Here is a 23,677-nt window from a genome sequence, read left to right as displayed (position 1 = left end):
TATATACACTCTTCAAATAGCCCCCCCCCCCCTTCTCCGTCTTCGGTGTTATTTTGGTCCTCAACTCTCTTTTGTTTTGGAGAAACAAGTTGGCACATGTTAATCAAAATGCCTCTCTTGCAATTTCTCAGCATCATTTTTCACCGTGGAAGCCACAGCTTGGCAGTGGGCGAGCAGGGAGCTGGCTTAAATTCTCAGGACTTTCCACAGCTATATTAACAAACAAATGCATTTTTTCCACTGGCAGCCCACTTGGCACCTCTCTCTCTCTCTCTCTCTCTCTCTCTCTCTCTCTCTCTCTCTCTCTCTCGGGGGGTTTGTTCAGCAACTGAGCTGTTGACAAATCTATAATCAGCAGATCACCTCATCAGGAGCAACGTGCACCTAAGCCGACAGCGATAGGAAACTTCTCACAGTCCAGAGTTAGCTGCCACCTGGTTTCACGCTGAGCTAACATGCGGCTATACCCTCCACTACAGGAAAAGCTACGTTAGCCGGGGCCACCTTCTAAAACTGCCACTGTGATCCACTTTCTCATTGCCAGCCAGCTACTGTTAGTCAATGCATATTAAATTCTCTGCAGAGGAGCACAACTCTAAAAATAAAAAAAGAATCTATCTGAAATTGTAGCTACAGTATATCGGAGGCTGCAGCTGTGGGTGCTTACTCAATATTGGAGATGGCAGTTTCTGTCAGAGATAGCCTACATTGGCATGACCTCAGTTGCACCGGTCACCCTCAAGCAATTTTTTTGAGCTGTAGTTATAGTGAGCTTATCCGGTGAGCTAATTCTGCCCAACACTTGAAAGGCAAAGGGAGTAAAATAGCAGGGAGCCACGGGGATACTTTTCAATATTTCTTTCATTGAACAGATGTCTTTAAGAGTAAAGTGGAAAATGTTGCTTTTCTGATCATATTCACATCAAACGGCCAGTAATTATGATTAAGTGCAGTCATAGCAGATATTCATTCCTATGATATAAACTATTTCTTTAAAAAAAATAAAATTACAAGGAAAAGAAGGAAAAAGAGAGCTTATCTGAATGTTTTCCTTTTCACTGGATCACACTGCTGCAAGCTCAATAAAGTACAGTCTTCCATTTCACACAGCCTTGACTTGCTGAGTACCGTACTTTCCGTACTATATGCCGCACTGGACAATAAGCCGCAGGTGTTATAATGTTTAATTACCATATGTAAGAGTTCGTGCACAGAGGGGATTGTCGGGAAAGAGATGGCTGCTTGAGGAAGCTCCCACATTTCAACAAACAAGTTGCATATTTGCATAACGTACGTAAGTGTTACCATTTTGTGCAATAGTAGCTATTAGGGATGGGCACGAGTGTTTTCGCTACTCCTGTGATCGCTTGCATTCCTCGAGGATCAATCGATTCCTCGTTAAACTTTTTTCTATTTTTAGGACGCAACGCATCTGTCTACAGAACAACGGTTGACCGCAATAAAGCGCTCAATGCTTATGTCAAACAGTCACAGTTGCCATATGATATTAAGGATTTATTTTCCACAAGTTTAAAACACATTTTCCTAACTGAAAGTAATTAAATAAGCGGGCCACAATTTAAACCGATCGAGTAGGTCTGCGGTGGAGAGAGAAAAAAGAGAGAGAAAAAAAGCATGGGCTGCAGTTGGCTAACATTCAAAATAGACATTTTAAATAAGAAGGGCAGCAAATACAATACAATTATTGTCCTACAATTTAAACACATAGATAGGCTAAATAACTCACCAAAGCAGTAGAAGTAGTAGGCTAGTATATCCAACCGCGTATGCTCACTCCTGTCCGTGACTAATTACCGCGACTAATTCCTCGTTAACGGAACGTTACACCATCGGCTTTTGAATCTCAATCCTATATTCCATAATAAAGGCTTCTTATCGTTTGCTCGAATGTGCCCGAAGTCAGCCTGGCTTCTTTACGTGCCTTTCCAAGTTTTCCAGCACCGCATTCAGCTCCGCGGTGCTGTGGAGACCACACACTGGCTGCGCTGCACGGAGGTGGCAGTTATTTGCGGTTTCTGTTTGACACAACGCTTAGTTTATTTAACTTGGATCAAAATATTTAATTTTGTTAAACTTTACATCCGTTTTGTGCCGTTTTGTACACGTATAACATTTGAAAATAGGGGCGGCCCGCCGGCCGGCCTAAAGGCTACAAACACTAAAAAAAACAAAAAACTATTTTCCTCATCCACCAATCGAGATCATTTGAAACGAGGAGTACTCGATTACTAACGCCCATCCCCAGTAGCTACAGAATATATACTGTGCTGTGTAATAACAGGGTCGAAAAACCGGGAAAAAGTCGCGGCTTGTAGGCCGAAAAGTACGGTAGTTAAACATAAATCTGAATATTTTTTTCTCACTCGCTACCATATAGCGTTTCCCAAAGTGTGACTGAATTGTGTTCTGTCTACTTGAGTTGAGATATTGATGGTGCAGCGTAACTTGCACATCAGGGATAGCGAAATACAGTGCTGCTTGAAAGTATGTGAACCCCTTGAGCCTTCTAGAATTTTATTGAGTTTAACCATTATTAATTCATTGTTATCAATACCAGTATTTTTATATGAAATAACTGAAGTTTGTTTATCAATTCCACATTTTTATTTGTTTGTGAACCCTGTTGCTTAAATCGAGCAGTAAAAAAATGGACAAATGTAATAAGAGATCTTTATGGGAAGAAATTGCACGGAGATCAAACCAGGTCAGTTAAGGCTCACCAAAGTGAGCCCATACAGGTCAGACATGCAAAGAGGAAGGAAATCTCAGAGGACCTCAGGAATAGAGTTGTGATGTTGCACATTTGTCTGGGGACAGCTATAAATTAATTAAAAAAAAAATGTTGGCTCCATCGGTCCACCGTGAGGCAAATCATCTACAAATGGAGAGCTTTAAGAGTGACTGAACATCTGCCTAGAAGTGGACTTCCTTCAAAAATATCCACAAGTGCCAAAAAAAAAATTATTTTTCAGGTAAAAGCCCACCCAAACATCACATCACAATAAATTTTGGAATAATCTGTCCACAGAATAGACTTCCAGAAGACTTCAGGTATCTCAAGGTGCTCTCTGGCAAAGTTGTGACAAGCAGTTTTGTTCTTTCTTGAGAGCAGAGCCTTCTTCAGCAACCCTCCCATGAAAGCCACGTTGACTGAGTTTTCTTCGTATTGTGGAATCATGCATCTGTCCCAGATGCTGCAAGAGAGGTCTTCAAATCACAAGATGTAATGTTTGGGTTGGCTTTTAACTGAAAAGTCACTTTACTTGTGGATATTTTTGAAGGAAGTCCACTTCTAGGCAGATGTTAAGTCACTCTTAGAGCTCTCCATTTTTAGATTCTTTGCCTAATGGTGAACCAATGGAACTATTTTTAAATGAATTTCTAGCTGTCCCCATACAAATGTGCAACATCACAACTCTATTCCTGAGATCCTCTGAGATTTCCTTCCGCTTGGCTTGTCTGACCTGTATGGGTTCACTTTGGTGGGCCTACACTGACCTGGTTTGATCGCTGTTTAATCTAGTGCTGCCCAGTTTCTTCCCTAAAGATCTCTCATTACATTGGTCCAGATCATCACTCAATTTGGCCTACCTGATTGTGTTTAACTGCTCGATTTTAAGCAATGCAGCTCAGGGTTCACAAACTTTTGCACATACAAAAGTTGGCAAATAATTTGTTTTATTTGAGTCTTTTGACTACACAATTGATTTCCGGGATTTTCTTTTTGAATTGATAAACACACATCTGTTGTTTTTAATATAAAAAATGCTGGTAATGATAAAAAATGTATTAATAATGGTTAAACTAAATAAGATTCCAAAAGGCTCAAGGGGTTCACATACTTTCAAGCAGCACTGTAACTGTGTAATACTGAACCATCATAGTACTCACATTTTAAATAAATATAATTAAAACATTTTTTTTTTACTTGCGTAGGCTTTACCCTTATGGTTTAACTCAAATTTGGTCTTAAAGATTTGTCTGTGTGTATGTGTCTGTGTTTGAACACGAAGCTTATGCCAAAAAATCATCATGTGTTTAGAGCAATTGGACTCCATACGTCGTGGTAACATTAGTGCTAAAGTCATTTTATGGCTGAATAATGTGTTATTCAAGCAACATCATTGCAGTGTACTAGCAAGTTAGAGTCACAATCGTAAATCAAGGAACCATTTTATCGCCTGATAGAAAATGAAAACTTTCAAAATTCACTTTTCATGACTAATCTGAAAAGCAAACAGTCAGTCTTTTCTGATAAATAACACAATAGCCTAATTTAATTACAATTTGCTTACTGGTTTCTCATTCATCCTCCTCAAAGATAATCTTATAAAGAATAAAATATATGTAACATTCCTGAAGATGCGCTTCCTCAAAATGTCCACGTATTAATTTATGAGTCTCCTTATAAAGACGTCTATCTCCCAGTTTAATCCTCTGCTGATTTTTTTTCTATTTGCCTGACACCCCCGCTATACGTCCCTCCGCCTCCTCTCATTCCTGCTGCCAAATTAAGTGTCAGACAGACCAAAAGGCGGGAGGATGACCAATGTTTCTCCTATAGAGCTACACACTGGTACAGTACATTACAGACTGCGCTCTGTTATTCCTTTCTCTTCGATACAAACCTTCCACCCCTCCCCCCCTGGGCTCATTAGCGGTCTGATTGGGTTGTTATTGTAATTAAGAGCTCCTGTACAGCCAGAGAGAGCACTAGGCTGTCAGCTAATGGGTGGTCCTCAGTGGGAGGGTGAGCTGTAGAGAGGGGTCACGGTCACTGTCCAACAAGCCCCCACCCACATACAATGACCACCGGGTTGTTTTTAACAAGGTGTCCGTTTAAGTAAGTCATAATGAAAATCAATGTAGGGGCTTTACTATAATGTCTTTGTTGTGTTTTTTTGTATCGCAAATGTTCTTTAGATGATGACAAACTGTGCAGCAGGTGTCATATCTTTCCATTTGTCTTTTTTAGTTTTTTTTACCTTTATACATCCAGCCAGCTCAGTTAAAGTGCTTCTGTATTGAAGGTGGACATTGGTTATTGTAGTGGACATTGGTTATTGTAGTATTTGTTGCCATTAGATCGCAAACACTCCTGCCCCCTGTGAGCCTGTGTATTTGTGTGTGTGTGTGTGTGTGTGTGTGCTTGTTGCTTGTCATGTAACCCTGGTCCATAGCGGCCCTCCATTCATGCATGTGATCACCAACCGTCCTGTAGGTCCCTTACGTCACTCTGCGTTCCAGCCTGGGCTCAGGTTACACTTTCACCCTGCTCACTCCCCTCCTCCCATCATCCCTCTGCCCCCCTTAACCCCTCCGTCTTCCCCTCTTTTGCCCGCGACCCTTTTTCCCCGTTTCCTTATTCGCGCTCTTTGCCTCTCCTGTGTCCCCCTTCTCCTAGACCTGGGAGGAGATGGCTCATTATTTTAAAGACACAGTGGCTCCCACGGCCAACCCCCCAACTACAGCCCCCACCCCCTCCCCATCTGCACCCGTGACCCCTTCCCTCCTCCCTCCCTCCCCCACCACACCCAACCTCTCGTTCCTGTCAGTCGAAAACAAGACTCCATTTTGCGCAGCATCGTGTCCTGCTTCCCCTTAGAATTTCTTTACATCAATAAAGCCTCTCCATCAGGAGACACGGATACGAGCTAGCCCGTTGGCATGCTATGTGAGGAGAAAGGTTGCATTTCCAGTAACATATTTCTTACCCGCAGTGGGAAGAAAATGCATTAATGTGAAAAGCTCATGTTTGTTTGTGTCCCCTTTGTGGGTCTTGAAGATCATTGCGGGAAAAGGTGAGTTGCACCCTGGCCCCGATAGTGTTGCGTAACCCAGTTTGTTATGTTGTCCTGTTGCACAATAGGTATCCGGTTGGTGAGTGTGTGTGGCCTGTAGGCCTTTTTGATGTGTCCAGGAGATAAGGGAGGAGGGGCAGAGAGGTGTAAGGTTGCTTTTATCACTGGGAATAACGCCAACTAACAGAAAGTGAAGGAAGAAGTGTATATTTTTTTGTTTTGGTTTTTTTGACACAGTGTGTGTATTGAAAGAGGGTGCGGCCAAGGCAAAGTGGCTACCTGGTGTGTATGAGATGCTGTTGTGTCAAACTCTGCGTTATCTGATGGGATTCTTAACAGCTGAAATTGATTTATTGTCATGTTTTATGAGTTATTTTTTTGGCTGCTGGCAAGACTGGCAGCAAGAGGAAGTGTGCAGAGTAGAGGTAGCTTTGGCCACACTACTCTGGTAGTATTTTACCATTGTTTTGTAAGTTTTGACAAACCGCAAACTGCGAAACTTCTCTCTTTGTCTGATTTGATGGAAGTCATTTTGGTGCACAGTAAATGAAAGACAATAATGATCTTGTGACCAAGTGTTGCTTTTTTGACAAAGTTTAAAAATGGACAGAGTGGGGTCGCTTCTGTTGTAGTGGTTAGAGCAGGAAGCCCCTTGAGGATCAGTCCTCATCGCAGCAGACCCAGTTCAAATCTGACCCGTGGTCGGTTCCCTGCTTGTCTTCCCCTCTTTGCACCCTTTCAACTCTGTCTCTCCAACCTATCAAATAACGCGAAAAACGCAAACATTTTTTTTTAAATCAACGAAAAAGTGGGAAAGTGCTTTATTTTAATTGTATATTTGTAATGTATATTTTCCTCTTTCATTTGAATGTCACACTTACTGTATATGCCTGCTGTATTTGCCACTGTTTTTAATCATTGTAAATATCCTGTTAAACTTTTATTCAGTTTAAAAAAGAATTGCCAAGTCTCTGTTGTAGTAAACACCAAGGCTTTATTTGATAGTGTAGCAATTACATGCTTTATTGGCTCATGGCCATTACAAGAAGTCACTTCAAACCGTTCCATTGATGTGCTGCAGGTCAGAGTTTGTACCTGGATTGTTGACATGTTTGTCCTGTTAACCATTTACAGAAATGAAAGATAATAGGTAGACCTATTTTCAAGCTCAGACCCATATCATTTAGCTTTTAAAAATAGAACTTATTTTGATGTGATATTCAAATTTGAAAAACCCACTGAAAGTGGTTTCAGTATTGAATACAATTTAGTTTCTTACTTATGATTAAAGGGTTGTACTTAATTTGCACTGTTGCAAAAGTAGCCTGCTCATTGTTTGTTGTAGGGGAAATAAAGTTTGTAATTTTCCATTAATACATTTCAATATGATAAGAAATGTTTTCATAGTAACGTCTTTAAGCAATGACTCATTCTCCACTCCTATTTTGTAATTTTCCTTTAACCGCAGAGGAACACGGTGGCAATGAGCGTCTTATTATTGTTTGTAGCAAGCGGGAGCAGCATGCCTTTTCTCTCTGCACATCTCCTTGAGTTACTGTCCCCTAATGAATTCTCCACTCCTCTTGTAGGTGTGTGTGTGAGAGAGAGAGTGAGAGAGTGAGAGACAGTGTGCAGCAGCTCAAGAGTATGAATGAGCTTGGATGAGCATTTTACTTCCAGGCTGAATTTCTGTTAACCCTTTCATGTCTGCTTCATTCAGATCAGACAGTGCCATATAATCATTTCCTCTCTAGAGAAATGCTGCTGGAGCCTGTGTGTGTGTGTGTGTGAGAGAAAGAGAGAGTAAAAGAGAATAGAGGACGGGGGGCGTGCATCCAGTCAGATTGTAGAGGGGGTGTTAGTAAAGGCTGCTTCATGAATGGCTCTGCTCTACTGAATGCACACTAGTGGTTTCACGGCTTTGGTGCAACAAATACGGATCTGTTCTTTTGATGTTCATATTGGCCTGTGACTATAGATTTTAGTCATTTTTCTTATTTCTGGGACCCATTGTTTTCTATTGAAGTTTGTGTTCACCCAGTTTACATGAATCATTGTATACTTAACATGCTGAGACGATTGCCTAATTGGTCGATCAATAGAAAAATAACCACCAAGTATTTAAAAAACCCAAGCAATCATCAAGCATTTTTTTTCAATACCCCAAAAAACTTTGAATGGTTTCACTATTCTTTTAGGAAATATTGATGGACATAGTCATGATTTAACTTGACTTAATTTCTACTCAGACAATACTTCGATAATTAAAATAATTTTTAGCTACAGCTTTTGTTTAGAACTCATTTGACAAAGTACCACACCTTAACAAACTAGAGCCTCCAAAATGACCAAACAGTGGAACTAACCCTTCTCTCAAAACAGTTCCAACACACGGTTTACCTAATATAACCTTTTATGAAGGTGGGATTTTTTAAATAGCTGTTGTATTAAGGCCAGGACACACCAGTCCGACACATTCCGACTACCCAAAAACTGGGGTCGCCGTTTCAGGAAGCTCCAGTCTTTCCGTCGCGGTCAAAAAACACACCGAGACGACTGCTTATTTTCCGTACGCTCTGTGCTTGCGCGGGACGTAATGTCTCCACAACAGCAGGCGGCGCTAATCTGTATTGTGGCCCGAAAAAATACGAAAGCCGGAAATGATGGGACAGCTCTCTAGAGCATAAACATAGATAGAAATACGTATTTATATTTATGGACCATAAGATCCATTTTTAGCAGAGAGTGTCGAGCAGTCAACAAGGGTTGATGCATGTGAGTACTCGCAAAACGAAATGAACAAACACATTAAAACGATGGCTAGCTGTTGTTAGCTGTTTGTGCTACCCGCCTCACTTCCGGGCTTCACTGATTCGCTAGCCCACCACCAATCAAATTGCTCCAAATGAAAGACGGTCGGCCGCCGATTGAACAAGCCCGACTACCTCTACGTCGGCCGACGTCACGGCACACACCAAACAGATTCGTGTCCCGACCCCCTACCGACACTACGACGGCGATTATCTGGCCGGTGTGTCCTGGCCTTAAAATGGATTACTTTCAGTTAGGTGTACCTTACTATTAAAAAGGCAGGAAAATCAGGGAAAATCTCTGCACACTTATCGTTAACGTTAAGGAAATTCTTGGAAGAACCATTTTGATAAAAAAAAATGTTTTGATTATTGTTCCTAACATCTCCTTTCCCTTTCTGTCCTTTTCCAGTTTGCCAGAGCAAGGACATTCGGAACAACGTGACCAACCTCAAGTCTTTGGAGAACTGCACCGTCATCGAGGGTCACCTGAAGATGCTGCTCATGTTCAAGACCAAGATCGAGGACTTCCGGGGCCTCAGCTACCCCAAGCTGCGGGTGGTGACCGACTACGTGCTGCTGTTCAGGGTCTACGGCCTGGAGACCCTGAGCGATCTCTTTCCCAACCTGACGGTGATCCGCGGGAACAACCTCTTCTTCAACTACGCGTTGGTCATCTACGAGATGCTGCAGCTGAAGGAGGTGGGCCTCCACAGCCTCATGAACATCACACGTGGCGCAGTGAGGATCGAGAAGAACCCCGACCTGTGCTACCTGGCCACCCTGGACTGGTCCAAGATCCTGGACACGGTGGAGGACAACTTCATCGTTTTCAACAAGAACGACAGGGAGTGTGGAGACGTGTGTCCCGGCACGGCCCAGGGTCAGACCGTCTGCCTGCAGAACACCATCAACGGACACTTCAGGGGACGATGCTGGACCCAGAACCACTGCCAGAGAAGTAAGTGTTACAGACTCTTCTCCCCCCCTCGTATACTCTCTTTGGCCTCGTTTCCACCGAGTAGAGCGGGTCGGATCGGAGCGGTTCGGTCCAGGTAGTTTGGCTTTTCATTTGCCAAAAGTTGGGTAGGGTACGGTTTAAGCGCACCTAACCGCTCTGAGCCGCTCCTAATCTCAGTACTCCTCCTTTGGGGTACTAGCCGCCTGAAAGGGTGCCGAAAAGGCAGAGCTACACACTGCTGTCATTTGATTGGTCGAAAGAATCATTTCGGCATTAATTTTGTGTAGTCATCTCGGCAAGAGTGAAGAGAGTCTTGTGTTTTGGCGAAAATGTGAGCACAGCACTGTTTATTGTGTGGTGTTTTTCCTCGTCAATAAATTAATCAGTTGGTTACACTGTGTCCCACTGCTAGTCACGTAGCTGCCGCAGCCAGCACTGTTTGCTCACTGTCTCTATGAGTTGCACCGAGCCTTCTCTGTGTGTTTATGCCATAGATAGTAGTAAATACACGCTCACAACAACACGGGGGGAATAAATAAAGAAGCGGCTGGTTTGACCGAGCAAAAACGAGAGACCGCTGGCTTGACCACAGTTGGTCGAAATAATCGTTTCCGCCGTGTCACCTCGGCTAGAGTGAAGAGTCTTGTGTTTTGGCGAAAATGTGGCGTTATTGTGTGGTGTTTTTCATCGTCATTAAATGGATCAGTTGGCTACACTGTGTCCCACTGCTACGATGTCACGTAGCTGCCGCAGCCAGCGCTGTTCGCTCACTGTCTCTATCAGTTGCACCTAGCCGTCTCTGTGCTCACAACAACACGGGGGGAATAAATAAAGAAGCGGCTGGTTTGACCAAGCAAAAACGAGAGACCGCTGGCTTGACCACAGTTGTTCCACAAGCTCGATAGTTTGACCCTCATTCTGGCGGCGGCTATCGCAGTCCAGCCTAAACCCCGCCCTACCAGTAAGGGTAGGGTCGGCGGTGGAAACACCCCCGAGATTCTTAAAAGTGAGCTGTCCCGCTCTGAGCCACTCCGACCCGACCCGCTCTACTCGGTGGAAACGAGGCATTTCATACCAGTTTTTCTAAATGTGAGCTGCTGAAGAGTTGAAGGGGAAGAGAGTTGAGTGAGAAACGTGATGTTCAGCTAACCTGGATGAGCGACCTATGCCCCTACCTTCATCAAAAATGCAGGCACAGTTACAGGGAAGGTTTCTGTCGCCTTATATTGAGCCTGTGAGTGAGGCAAATCATTAAAAACTAAACATTTTAAACTATTCCTTTAAGTTGTTTAAACCAGCTGGATACTTGCCAAATGAATAAAAAGAGTGACAGTATGTACATAGAAGTGGAAAAATCTCCATATTGACTAGCTGTTGTTTGCATACTTAAGAGTGTAGCACCTTTTACAGAATCCATCTTGCTGCTCGTCATAAATTGATCCATTTGGACGCATAATGAGAAAATGCACTTTTTTTTCTCTCCTCGCAGAAATCAATTGAGACAACTGATGTTTTCATTCCGAATGGTTTGTGTAACGATTTCGATTATGCAGAGGGTTGCTCCTAATATCAGCAGCCAGGGGTCGTGCGCTCCCCTGATTAGCATTCATTGACTAGAGTTTTGTGAGCAAGTGATCTGTAATTATAGGCTTGGGATTCGCTTGATGTGTGAAATGACTCAACTGCATTGTTGAGTCAGGGGACTGCATGCTAAAAGGTAGGCATTATGGGAAAATAATGCAATGAAAAAAAATGTGGTTATTGCGAGTTATTTGATGGATAAGGATATATATTATATTAAACTTGTTTGTAAGAAATTGTACATATTTTCTATCTTCTTAAACATACAATATGTCATTTCTGCCGCTAGGGGGTTCATGATGAAAACAATAACAAAAGGCGGAGTACGATGATGTCATAATGTTGCACGGGATCATGGGAGATTGTGTCTTCATCTATTGCTAATGAAAATCTATCAGATGTGTCACCTAAAATAAGGTGGATACACAGACCATAACATGAGCAAAACGTTCATCGCAGCAGTAATGTAGACAGTTAAAAGCATGTTCACGGACGAGGTAATTCAATAACGTTATCATCATACCAACAGTATGTCGCCATTGGCAGACGACCGAGTGAATTGGAAGTGAAATTTTCTGAATTTCTATTGCAAAATCTTTAAATATTGGGCCCTTTTAAGTTAAAAAGAGCTGTGGGTGCTTGGTGCTGCAGGCAGCTGCCAGTGTGTCCGCTAGTCAGTCAGTATTTCCTCTCCTACCATAAACATAGAGAATGGCTTCTATTGTGAGACACACAGAGAGAATGCTTATTATTTTTCAAAGGCGATTATAGCCTGTGTTGTTTTTTTCTTTCTGTCTCTGTGTCTGACAGAAAGGCCGGTTTTCTGAGGATAGCAACCTTGGCCATGTTTTTACCTTAACATCAATTGTTGCAGCCCGTAATAATGTTGGCTGCTAGATTTTCTGCCATGTCTCAATGTAGTGAACGTAATACAGCAGACCACAGGTTTGAATTCTGAACATTTTGGACTAATGTTAGGCATAGAAGTCAAAAGCTAAGTTAGGCAGTAAAACAATTCAGTAAGCTTGTTATGACTGCAAAAATACTAAAACTAAAATGTATTTTAAGTTGGTCAAAGTTTATGTAACATTATTGCAGCACTAAGAGAGAGATGAGCAGCTCCTGTGACATGTTCTGGAGTGATTGTACAAAATATTGTTGTTCATGATGAATTATACATTAAAAGAATCAACGTGTATGATTCAGATGTGATGGTAATGTTAGCCTATTATATGCAATTGATTTGAACATTTGAGAAAATGAAACACCCGTTTTCTTTGTTCCTCCACTTTCCATTCATATCTACTAAATTCTCCTCAAAGACATTTGTATACTACCAAAGGACAAAAGGCGAGCCTTCTGAAGTGTAATTCTGAGCTTGAAGAATAAATGAGTAGTGTTCAGTGTGTCAAAAAACCCTTGCACATGTGCGTTCATGTCTTCTTTGCTTTCTATAGGGCAGAGCAGCTTGTATGACGCTGGGCTCTGTGTCATGTGAGAGGCACCAGTTTAGTCAAGAGCTGTGTGTCAAAGCAGGAGCCTTTTCTAGAACATGATGCAATGGTTGTCTGCCCCTGTGGTGTGTGTGTGTGTGTGTGTGGGGGGGGGGGGGGGGGTGACTGTGTGTGTGTGTGTGTGTGTGTGCTACACATAGGGCATAAGTTAAATGGCCTTGTGTCTGAATTGTGCTATATAAATAAACTTGCCTTAGCACGGTTTTTGGCCCCAAGGGTCATTTTAGAGAAGAGGATGTGAACCTCAAGAAAGAGAAATGTGTTGTTTCCCTTGGGTGCCTGTGCAGCGAAATACATTGAAACACATGCTGGGTGGCGGCGTGAAGAAGGTAGGCTCTCTAATTAGGGCTTTTTGCGAATGAAAACTCACAGTTTACAAACTCAGATGCTCGCATACGCACATGTGTGTTTTGTGCAACCAAAAAACGTGGCTGCAGGGCGGAGGAACATTAGATGGGGCATTAAAGTTTATGTGTGAGTGGAAACTGTGGGGTTGTTTTTGTTGTGTTTTTACAGGGTTCCAGTTGCCTTAGGTAAGAGCCAAGGGGGAGCCTGCATTCCTCTGATCTTACACATGCTCCTTACAAGCAGGAAAACCGCTGTGTGTGTGTGTGTGTGTGTGTGTGTGTGTGTGTGTGTGTGTGTGTGTGTGTGTGTGTGTGTGTGTGTGTGTGTGTGTGTGTGTGTGTGTGTGTGTGTGTGTGTGTGTGTGTGTGTGTGTGTGTGTGTGTGTGTGTGTGTGTGTGTGTGTGTGTGTGTGTGTGTGTGTGTGTGTGTGTGTGTGTGTGATGTTTAACTGTGCAGGGCCTTTAACTTGTAACTTGGTGGCAATCCAAACAGTCTGGAGAGTGTATGAGATCTGACATTCAGTGGCCAGTACTATTTTCTCCCTGTTGTTTGTGTGTGCAATGTATCTGATGCACACATGTATTTGTGTGTGTGCCTCCTGTATATTTACAACTTTGTGCAGGTAGCTGTTCGGTTGCCGAGGTCAGTCCAGTTTAGTAGGTTTTGTCAATTGCACTCAGGCTACAATTTTCTCAGCCTTTACAAGCTGTCACCAGTCATTGTGGCTTTGTTGCCTGATTGAATCTTGGTGGTTGCCCGCTTTTCCTCTGGACAACAGTGGTGCAATAGCGTATTTTCAACGGTGGTAGTTGTCAGCTTCATGCGGACTGTGTTGTGCTGTAGAGCAATACAAATTCCCAATTCATGAGGGAGATGCCGTTTGTTTCAAGGCCTAAAATGTTCCAAAAGCCTTAATACATTGAAATCATAAGATAGTTTTTGTGTTATTCCGAAATTTTTCTGCGTCTGAATCAGTTTAAATGTCTGAATTTCCTTCCAGTCCGACGCATTATCCTGCTGCTGATCCTGCACGTGGATGTCCCCAATGAAAACAGTACATTTAAAATAATTTCTCAGTCAAGGATCAAAGGTATAAAAATGTTTTGCTTATGGTATTAAAATACAGCATTGGCAAGGAAAAAAAAAATGCTCTTGGGGAGGGGTGTCAGGTTTGAGATAAGTGGAATTCATGGTTCATGGGCACCCTCTGTAAAGTGATGGAGCAGTTGCATTCTGCTTTCAGTTCTCTGCTGTCCTTGCACTTACTGCGTTGGTTTATTATACATGAATGTAGTTGTTCACATTATAAAAAAATACTATTTTTAAAGTTGCTGTAAGCGAAATGGTTATTTTAGCTAACTTCCTGTCAGTGACTGCAGTTAGCAGTCCCCTCCCTCGTCCCTACGTCACCACATTAATGCACTGCGGTCTTCAAGCAACGAGTTATCTAGCATCATCTCCCTTAGTGCGATTAAACATGATAAAAAACATCAAAACAGACATTGGGAAGGATTTTTACCTGCTCCGCCATTGTAGGCGCATAAACATTCACCCATCTGTCGCTCTGCGCTGAACCGGCAGTGAGACGTGCTGGTTTGTAGCGGTCTCTCTTCTGATTGGATATCAGTTGTGGGATCCCAGAAAAGTTTATTTGCCGACTACATACAGAGCAGGTGACTGAGGGATTGGAGTTGAAACACGCACACTATATACGTGATCACTGTATACATATAGAGCGATTTAACGCGTATTTTAACATAAATATATCCCTTACTTCACTTATAATGTCATGTCAGAGGTTTGTTTTTTTGTGGGACATTCAAATGTTGTTAAAATTGAAGCATAATTCCAAAAAGGTTGGTTACATTTACAAAAATAATAGATAATAGATACAAATGTATCCAAGATGGCTGATTCATATAGGGGAGACAGAGCTATATTTACAAATGAGACATAGACGATTGTATACACATACAGAGGCCGATTGCTAGTTGGAAAGAAAGCTCACAAGGCCAACAAATTGATTAACAAATGAACCCACCCTCACACACCTCAGGTTAAAGTTCGCCTGTGCCCACATGCTTTGTTGTTGGCTGCGATTGTTTTTAAGCAAGCGCACACTCACACACATGCACAAACACAGACAGACAGACAGACACAGACAGACACAGACAGACTTTTGTAACAACAAACAGAGACATTGTGCAGGATTGGATGATCAAAAGAAAGAGTGAAACTTTATAGTGTTTACAGTATAGTATGTAATTATTAATAAAACGTGTGAAAGTCTAATGAAAGGATAAAAAAGAAGTTTGAACAGAAGTTCAGAGGACTCCAATAGTACCCAGCTGCAGCCCCGGAGAACAATACTGAGTCGGGCCGGGAGTACTGAGTCGGGGCGGAAGAAAATACGAATAAATCTCGAACGTTATTTAGACAAATTATATTGTTTTGGCGATTAAGTTCAGGCATCACACAGCTGGGTGGTTTGGGTTAGGGCAAGGGGATAGGGAGAGGTTATCATATATATATATATATAGAACATTAGATTATGTTCAGGCATCACAGCTGGGTGATTAGGGTTAGGGCAAGGGGACAGGGAGAGGTTAGAATATAGATAGAACATTAGATTAGCCACGGCGCTAGCTCCACTCGGCTAACGGAACACCGCGGCGGCCATCTTGAGAAGGTCACGTCAAACAATAAAAAAGACCGCAGACCGATAGGCTACTAGCCCAGACACAGTACTCCCGGCCCGACTCAGTACTCCCGCCCCGACTCAGTATTGTTCTCCGGGGCTGCAGCTAGACTCTACTCGAGGACATTGCATCTTGTGGAAGGGTTTGGGTTTTTCAGTCTGAAAACAATCCTTAAATGTAGGCATAACATCGAGGGATTTATTGGTCCCTGAAATGATTCCTACTAGCCCTGCATCAATCCCTGTGTTCCTCTTAAGTTAAAGGTTATTGGTAATGGAAATTGCTTTCAAAGGCCTTTCCATCAGTGTTTCTATTTCTCCTGCTATCAAATGAAACTGGACAGTCGGTGTGGATGAGATGAGGGCCGGATGAGGAGGGAAAGAGAAGGGGTTGGGCCACGCAAAAATAAACAGAGCAAAACAAATATGGCGGGGCGTTTCAAGGGTGGCCCCCAGGTACACACACACACACACACACACACACACACACACACACACACACACACACACACACACACACACACACACACACACACACACACACACACACACACACACACACACACACACACACACACACACACACACACACACACACACACACACACACACACACACACACACACACACACACACACACACACACACACACACACACACACACACTTTAGCCAAAATGGCAAGTGGTCAAGCTAAAGAGACAAGAAAATAAAATTGTTTTCATGAACACAAAGGGACAGACCGCCCGAGTGCAGAGTTGTTATTCTTAAAAAGAGCTGCACAGGATAGTTGACTAAATGGAAACATCTATTTTTCTACACAGGAGCAGCAAAGAAAATCGAACGAGATTTGATAGCAGCTTTTAGCACTGAGTATAGTGTAAATATTGTGAACTCTAAATGTCTACGTGAGAGAACCATCGCAAGGGTTAGAAGTGGTAATGTACACATTCAAGCGCTTCATTAAGTTTGATGCGCAAATCAACGACCTTTGCTCATATATTGAGTCACTACTCTTGAGTCTTGGGCCTCCTATCTGGAGAAGAAGGCTTGTTGTTTTTCCTGTTGGCCTTCCACATGCTAATCACCTGAGATCACACAGGTGCACACACACATTCTCTTCCTCCCTGGTGATCAACAGTCAACATGAAGACTAGAAGTGGTTGCCAATGTTTCCTCAAATATTTGGTAAATGAAACTAAGATTGTGTTTGAAACGGCCTACTTACGTCCTCCCTCTTACATACTCAAAATGTATATACTACATACTGTCTACTTAACGATCGATGGTGTGTGTAAGGTGAGTCGGACCGTTTACACTGAAGTATACAGAAGCAATAAAGAATTAAAAAAAAAGCTTCTGTGTCGTTTGAAAAGACGCAACGCATTGTGGGGCGGTTGAGTAGGAAAAGTACACAGCCACAGCCTACTCAAATTGACGTCAAAATTAGTATGAGTAGGAAGTTTGTAGGGCTTTTTGAACACAGCCTAAATAATCACAGTATGGAGCTCTGGGGCCACCTGAACTTTGACCCATATGCTTTTTCCAGTGAGAGGAGACACAAGCTAGGAACGCTATCCTTTGCTGTCTTCTCCGTCACTGGAATTACCTTGGCTGCCTGGAAGTGAGAGTTGTTTAACAGTTACTAGCTAAATAACTTGTGCACAGTATGAGGTAAACACTGAACATGTACTGCATGTACAGGGTAATTATAGTGTGTGCATTAGTCCAACATGTGCCATTCTATGGAGAAACAGTGAGGTGTCTAACTTGAGATATGCGTACAGGATCTGGCTCACATTAAGTTTATACTGACGACTAGGGTAAGCATTATATTGTCTCACAGCCAAAACGATTGTCTAGATGTTTTTTTTAATGTTATGATCATAGTTATTGATGATATTTGTTTGCTCTTATGCAGTCATGAATTCTGCTAACAAACTTCAGATTTTGCAACAGGAAAAAGTAACGATCGAACACGTGTATGATAGTATTTGAATCGTTTCCAATTTCAATGGAAAGTGAATTGCATGTGATGTTATCTTGAGAGTGATACACTCGCACACAGACAAGAGAGCAGTGTACATTTCTCTCTCTCTCTCTTTCTCTCTCTCTCTGTCTCTGTCTCTCTCTCTCGTATTGCTATGGACACAGGCAAACTTCTCTGTGGTTCTCTCCATTTGTAATTGTAATAGCTTGTCAGCGAGCTTGTCAGCGTTTGCTTATCTTAAATTGACACTCACTCACTCACTAGTGGTTGAATTACCATGAATGTTAGTTATAAGGGAAAAGAGTGGAGGAGACAAACTGAAAGAGAGGGGGACGAGGGAAGGAAGGATTGGAAGAGACATATTGGAGGTGATTGTGCTGCTGTGTTTTCCTTCCTGGCTGCTTGATTCCTTGTTTACAAATCCAAATGAACATTGATTAGCTGGCTGGCACCAATCACGTGTGTGCATGTGTTTGTGTGCGTATTTTCCCTCTGCCCGCTGCGTCCATACAGTGAGTGCAGTAGCAAACTCTCTCGCCTCTTTCCTCCAGCTCTTCAATGGACCGGCACTTTCACCTCCTTTTACACACACACACACAAAGAAAAAGAAGTGCACATGCGTATACGCAACTGTAACGGTACACATTCCGATTGACACTTGCACAACAAATACACACTTTAAAGGGGAGCCAAGTGGAGTACAAACGCACACCCCGGGCTAAGTGGAGTAGGCTGACACTACTGCTCACAATTCTGACATGGGATTTGCTGTGAGTTGAGATGTAAGCAGCCTATAATGTGGAGCATTGCTGGAACAATATGTGTGACTGTTAGCACACTGTGTTGTCTTGAAAAGAAAATGGGAAATTAATTCCTCCTTTTTTTCTTTCTTTTTTTAAGAAAACTCATTTTACTTTTGTTAACCTATAAGAAAAAGACATATTGAGAAGGAGACTGCAAAACCTCCCCAATGACTCTAATGGTTTGATATTGATACCTACTGTGTGTGTGTGTGTGTGTGTGTGTGTGTGTGTGTGTGTGTGTGTGTGTGTGTGTGTGTGTGTGTGTGTGTGTGTGTGTGTGTGTGTGTGTGTGTGTGTGTGTGTGTGTGTGTGTGTGTGTGTGTGTGTGTGTGTGTGTGTGTGTGTGTGTGTGTGTGTGTGTGTGTGTGTGTGTGTGTGTGTGTGTGAGCTTTGGAGGAAAGCATGTTGGCAGGGAAGTGCTTGATATAGCCTGCGCTGTCTAAAACGACTTCCTCATTACCTCCTGCCTTTGTCCAAAGCACTTCCTACAACCGGGCTCTAGGGGAAGGCTGGCAGGCGAAGAGAGTGTGTTATGGGGGATACTATTTACACGTAAGAGAAAGTATTGGTGAAAAAAAAATTAAATTCTGGGTCACAGCACTTGATCCGCAACCTTGAAACACAAACACACAGCTCTGACAAATCTGTTTATGGTGATTTCATTCATCATCGTGCGAAGCCTCCAGCAGATACAAACCCCAAAGTTGTGTGACGCGTTTGTGTGTACAGGGAGGAACAAAACACAAACCTCCCTCTGGTCAAGGGAAGGGGATTGTTTTCAGATCTTTGGCCGGATCAGATGACAACCTGCTTCCAGCTCTGACATCAACCCTCTCTCACTCACTCACTCACTCACTCACGATAGTAAAGACACGGTCTGATCAACAGTAGCCCCTGTGTCCTGGTACTGTGCCAACATGGTTCAGTCCAGACTTGTCCTAACATGGAAAGCAGAAACATAGCACTCACACTCAGATGCACCTGACAGGAGACAGAGTGAAAAAGTCTTGTTTCACACAAAGCATGTGCACGGTGCCAAACTGTCATGAAAGATATCATTCGAATTGTGTACAATAACTGTTGTGTAGATCAAACACAAAAAACGTTTTGAATTATTTTAACAAAACCATTTCACTTATCTCTTGATAGCGCAGTAACCTCAATAAAAGGGGTTCTGTTACATTTCTCCTCAAACAACCACGCAACAGTGGTACAGCTGATTTTGATTTTGAGTGAAGGAAATCCTAAAATGAAAAGTGTTTATTATAGTGTTTATTATAGGAGTCCATCTATAAACACAACACACATGAGCATAAATGAAAGTGGAGTTTTGTCATTTAAGTGGAAGCAGATGCAGCCCCTACCTGTACATCCTTAATCCCTGTCAAAGGAACAACACTGCTGCTTCAGTGGAACAAGGAAGCTGTGTACTGCAGTACGTTCATACATACATGATCTCAGAACCACGTGTTTGAGGCTTAACATAGTCTGCAACCACCTCTGCTAGTATGTACTGTATTCAGAATATGTGATGCTTATGCTCCGTCAAATACTTGGAATTTCGTGGCTTGTACAACAGCTCAGCTGAAGGGGGGTCATAGAGGGGATGTTTGGACGTTTGAAATTCTCAAGAATGTTGTTGTTATCACCGTCTTGGGAAAGCGGCGTTTCCCACAGGTCACTCATGTATTTGTGGTGGAGTGACATGCTCTTCACCTAACACTTGTAACAAAAAAAAAGTGTTATACCTTTCAGTTATCACTTGCAGTTTTTACCATGTGTACATCCTGGTTAAGTCGAGCAAGAACGACGCAAAGCCAGCACTGGAAATAATCCTTATCCTTGTTATTAAACTCTCTTTTCCTTAATTGAACACACATCACCTTCCCAATATTGAGGTGCATTTTAAACCCAACTGAAAAATAAAAACATCATGACCTCAGTTTAAAAAAAAATATAAAGATATTTTCTTTGAACTATTTTGGTGCAACAAAAAAAAAGCCCCATGCCCTCCAGGGAGTCAGAATGTGTTAAGTGTCTGGGAAAGAAGTGTTTCTTCTCAGTAAGCAGGGGTGTTGATGGTGACCAGCTCTCTCCTGTGCAGCCTGTAATGGTGCACTCCAGATTACCTTAAATCTATTTAAGGCAATGCTTGTGACACTAGGCCCTGAGGGAGTGGGGGGGGGGGGGGTTGAGAGTGGGAGCAGGACAGATGCAGGGGAGAATGTGACCCTGAGTTGACTCACCCAGGTCAGCGGTGAGCAAGTAGAGGATGGGGCAGGAATACAGGGGGGCAGGAACCAGCGGGCCATTCACTGGACATAACTACTGGGTAGTTAGGACATGGAAACATACATGTGTACAGACAGGCACATGCACATTCCAGGAGGGCTGACAAAGACAGGAAATACCAATATGGAACATGAACAGGTGTGTGTGTGTGCACATGGTGTTTTTACTTAGCAGAAGGGAAACGCATTAATAAATGTCTTCCTTCTTCCTCCTCTTCGTAACACTTATGCTGACATGTTAGACGTTAAGTCAGGGGTGCCCACACTTTTACAGCTTGTGAGCTACTTTTAAAATGAACAAGTCAAGATGATCTACCTTCTATAAAAATGCAAAACATATATTTTTATTTAAACATATTGATCATTATTTATATGTACAGTACAATATAAGTTGGTGTACCTGGCATAACTGCATGAACCCATGTTGCCAGGCCCGCCTCAACCTGCCATTAGGCCCTGGGGCTGAGGTATCGTAGGCCCCCTGAGTGGCTGTTTTACAACACAACATGTGTAATATTTATTTTGATTAATTAACAAATCCTTTTAAAATGTATCAATCTGCATTTTGAGAAGAAAACCAAGGCTAAATCAGCTGCGTCCTATGTGAGCTATTTAATACTATTTTCTGGAATAATTTGCAGACACAGAATTACCAAAAAGCATAAATAAAAAATGTACAGGTCTAAAAGATCTCTCTGTGAATTTATTTTTATTTATTTTTTAATACAGTATATTCCTAGCCTGGTGCTACCAGACCATCGTACTTAATTTCATTTGTACAGAAGGTCTGGCTGTGCTGTAATTGGCAAACGTTCACTCATGGAGGCGGGTGTCTGTCGAAGTTTAAAACTATTGGATCTGCCCAGTGCCACTCTGGATTAGCCAACCAATCGCATAACGTTTGGTCGTCACGTGTGTCATGAGCCGGCTTCTGGCCGCAACTGAAACTGGAGCGCGACTTCGACGTCATCGTTCTCAGCCACTCGCTCTGTTCGCTGATTGGACCGGCTGTCGAATCTCCGGCAAAACTGGGAAATGGGCTGTACACCCAGACTGACTACTGAAGGGAAAATAAAATTTGGCCGGAAGTAGGCGGGCGGGCGGAGCCAGGCTAGTATATTCCAATATAGGCCCCTGATCTCCATAGCCCCTCCCCCTGCGAAGGTTAGGGGCCTATAACGAGCCAGTGATTTTTTTTTTTTTTTTAATAACGTTGTTCGGGGCCTTCAAAGATTAGGAGCCTATATTGAGCCAGTAAAACAAAAACAAAAAAAAAAAAATATATACAGGTATATACATTATTTTTTATATTGAAAGATTGCCATGCGATCTAAACACACTGCCTTTGCGATCGACGTAATGGGCACCCCTGCAATCAATGCAGTTAATAATTTGACCTGAATGGTGGGGATGTGTAAGTCCTCTGGTCACGTCTGGAAGAAGAAGAAAAAAAGAAGCATCTGACACTGCTTAAACAGTGTGATGAGAAGGAGAAGAAACATCTCCCTTCGTTTTCTCTCTACATTCTTCTTCCCTGCTTCTGTTGCTCCACCTCATGTGAAAGATCCTCCCCCTGCACTTCCCTCCTTTCTTTCTCCTTTTTTCCTTTCTGTCCCTCTGTTCCTTTGCGTAGTGCTCTCTCTCTTTCTCCCCCCCCTCTCTTCCCCTTGCACACTGTGGTATGCAGACATGCAGGAATTTCTGGGCCTCAAAATGATAGACCAAACTTGTCAGCCCTGGCTTCTGTTCCTAAAGATGGCCGCCCTGGCAGTGTGTGTTCCTGTGATTGGTGCACGTCTTGAGTTACTCCCCTTGCGATTGGCCATTACATGTTGGTTCACAGCTCTTGTGTTTTTGGCAAAAGTGCGGATTTCAGTTTCTTGTTTGTATAAGACTATTTGTGACTGCTTAGTGGCAATAACTGTTACCCTATTCTGTTTTGCTGCTGTGTTTGTGTCTTCTTGTGTGAATGTGAATGAGAGAAATTAACTAACGCCAGAGACAGTGGCTCAAAGTCCAACTGCTAGTGAACATTTTAATTCATCTTCCGTTTACATTCCTACATTAATCGGATCATAATTGTCTCTCTATCCAACTGTCCAAACCTCAAAGATAACTGGTTAACAATGACATTATACGAAGAAATGCAACAAATCCTTGAGGATGAGTCCGGAACAGGGCAATGTTTGGCATGTCTATTGTCATAACATGTAGGGGCTGTCCTATCTATCTTAATGTATATGTAAAGCTAGAGTAAGTAAGTAAACTTTAAGAAGACATAGTAGTTTCTAGTAGGGCCCGACCGATTTTCGCATATTTCGAAATTATCGGCATTGGCCGATTTTTATTTTTATTATTTTTTTATTTTTTTTATTTTTTTTAAGCAATCGTGTGAAATGTATTGCTGCCCTGGAGGTAGCCTAAACGAATAGCATTAATGCTATAGCCTATTTACAGCAGCAGCAGGTGTGTTGTAATACATTGGATTAATTTACACTTGACAGTTCCCCCTGCAACCAATAGCAGAGGCATTGGTCATCGCTTGATAGTTTATAATAATAATAATTGATAGAATTTATATGGGGCTTTTTTGGAGGTCATTCAAAGACACTTTACATCATAGAGAATCATACATGTAGAAAAAGAAAACAAAATACAGAAAAAATTAAAATAAGGTTTGAAGTGGAGTCAGGTGTCATTATGCTTTCTTAAAGAGGTGAGTTTTGAGTTGACTTTTGAATGAGTTTATTGAGTCTGAAATGCTGATGTTTGGAGGGAGGGAGTTCCAGAGGGTTGGGTGCAGTAAGATAAAATGCATAATGTCTGAATTTAGACATATGTTACACTTTATTTGTTTTAG

General features: G+C 42.3%; 1 protein-coding gene across 1 annotated transcript in view; it reads left to right on the top strand.

Annotated features, from left to right (window-relative positions):
- Positions 1-23,677, top strand: part of insrb (insulin receptor b) — a gene marked incomplete at its 5' end in the record, with an annotated part of 78,523 nt that overhangs the window by 15,147 nt on the left and 39,699 nt on the right. Inside the window, one exon of the mRNA XM_080032802.1 lies at positions 9,045-9,593. Coding sequence (XP_079888928.1) covers positions 9,045-9,593 — 549 coding nt within the window. The remainder of the gene's footprint in view (positions 1-9,044; positions 9,594-23,677) is intronic.

The sequence above is a fragment of the Ammodytes marinus genome (genome assembly GCF_949987685.1).
Source record: "Ammodytes marinus genome assembly, chromosome: 8".
Lineage (NCBI taxonomy): Eukaryota > Metazoa > Chordata > Actinopteri > Uranoscopiformes > Ammodytidae > Ammodytes > Ammodytes marinus.
The sequence above is the reverse complement of the archived record's forward strand: the minus strand, read 5'-3'. Positions and strand labels throughout refer to the sequence as shown.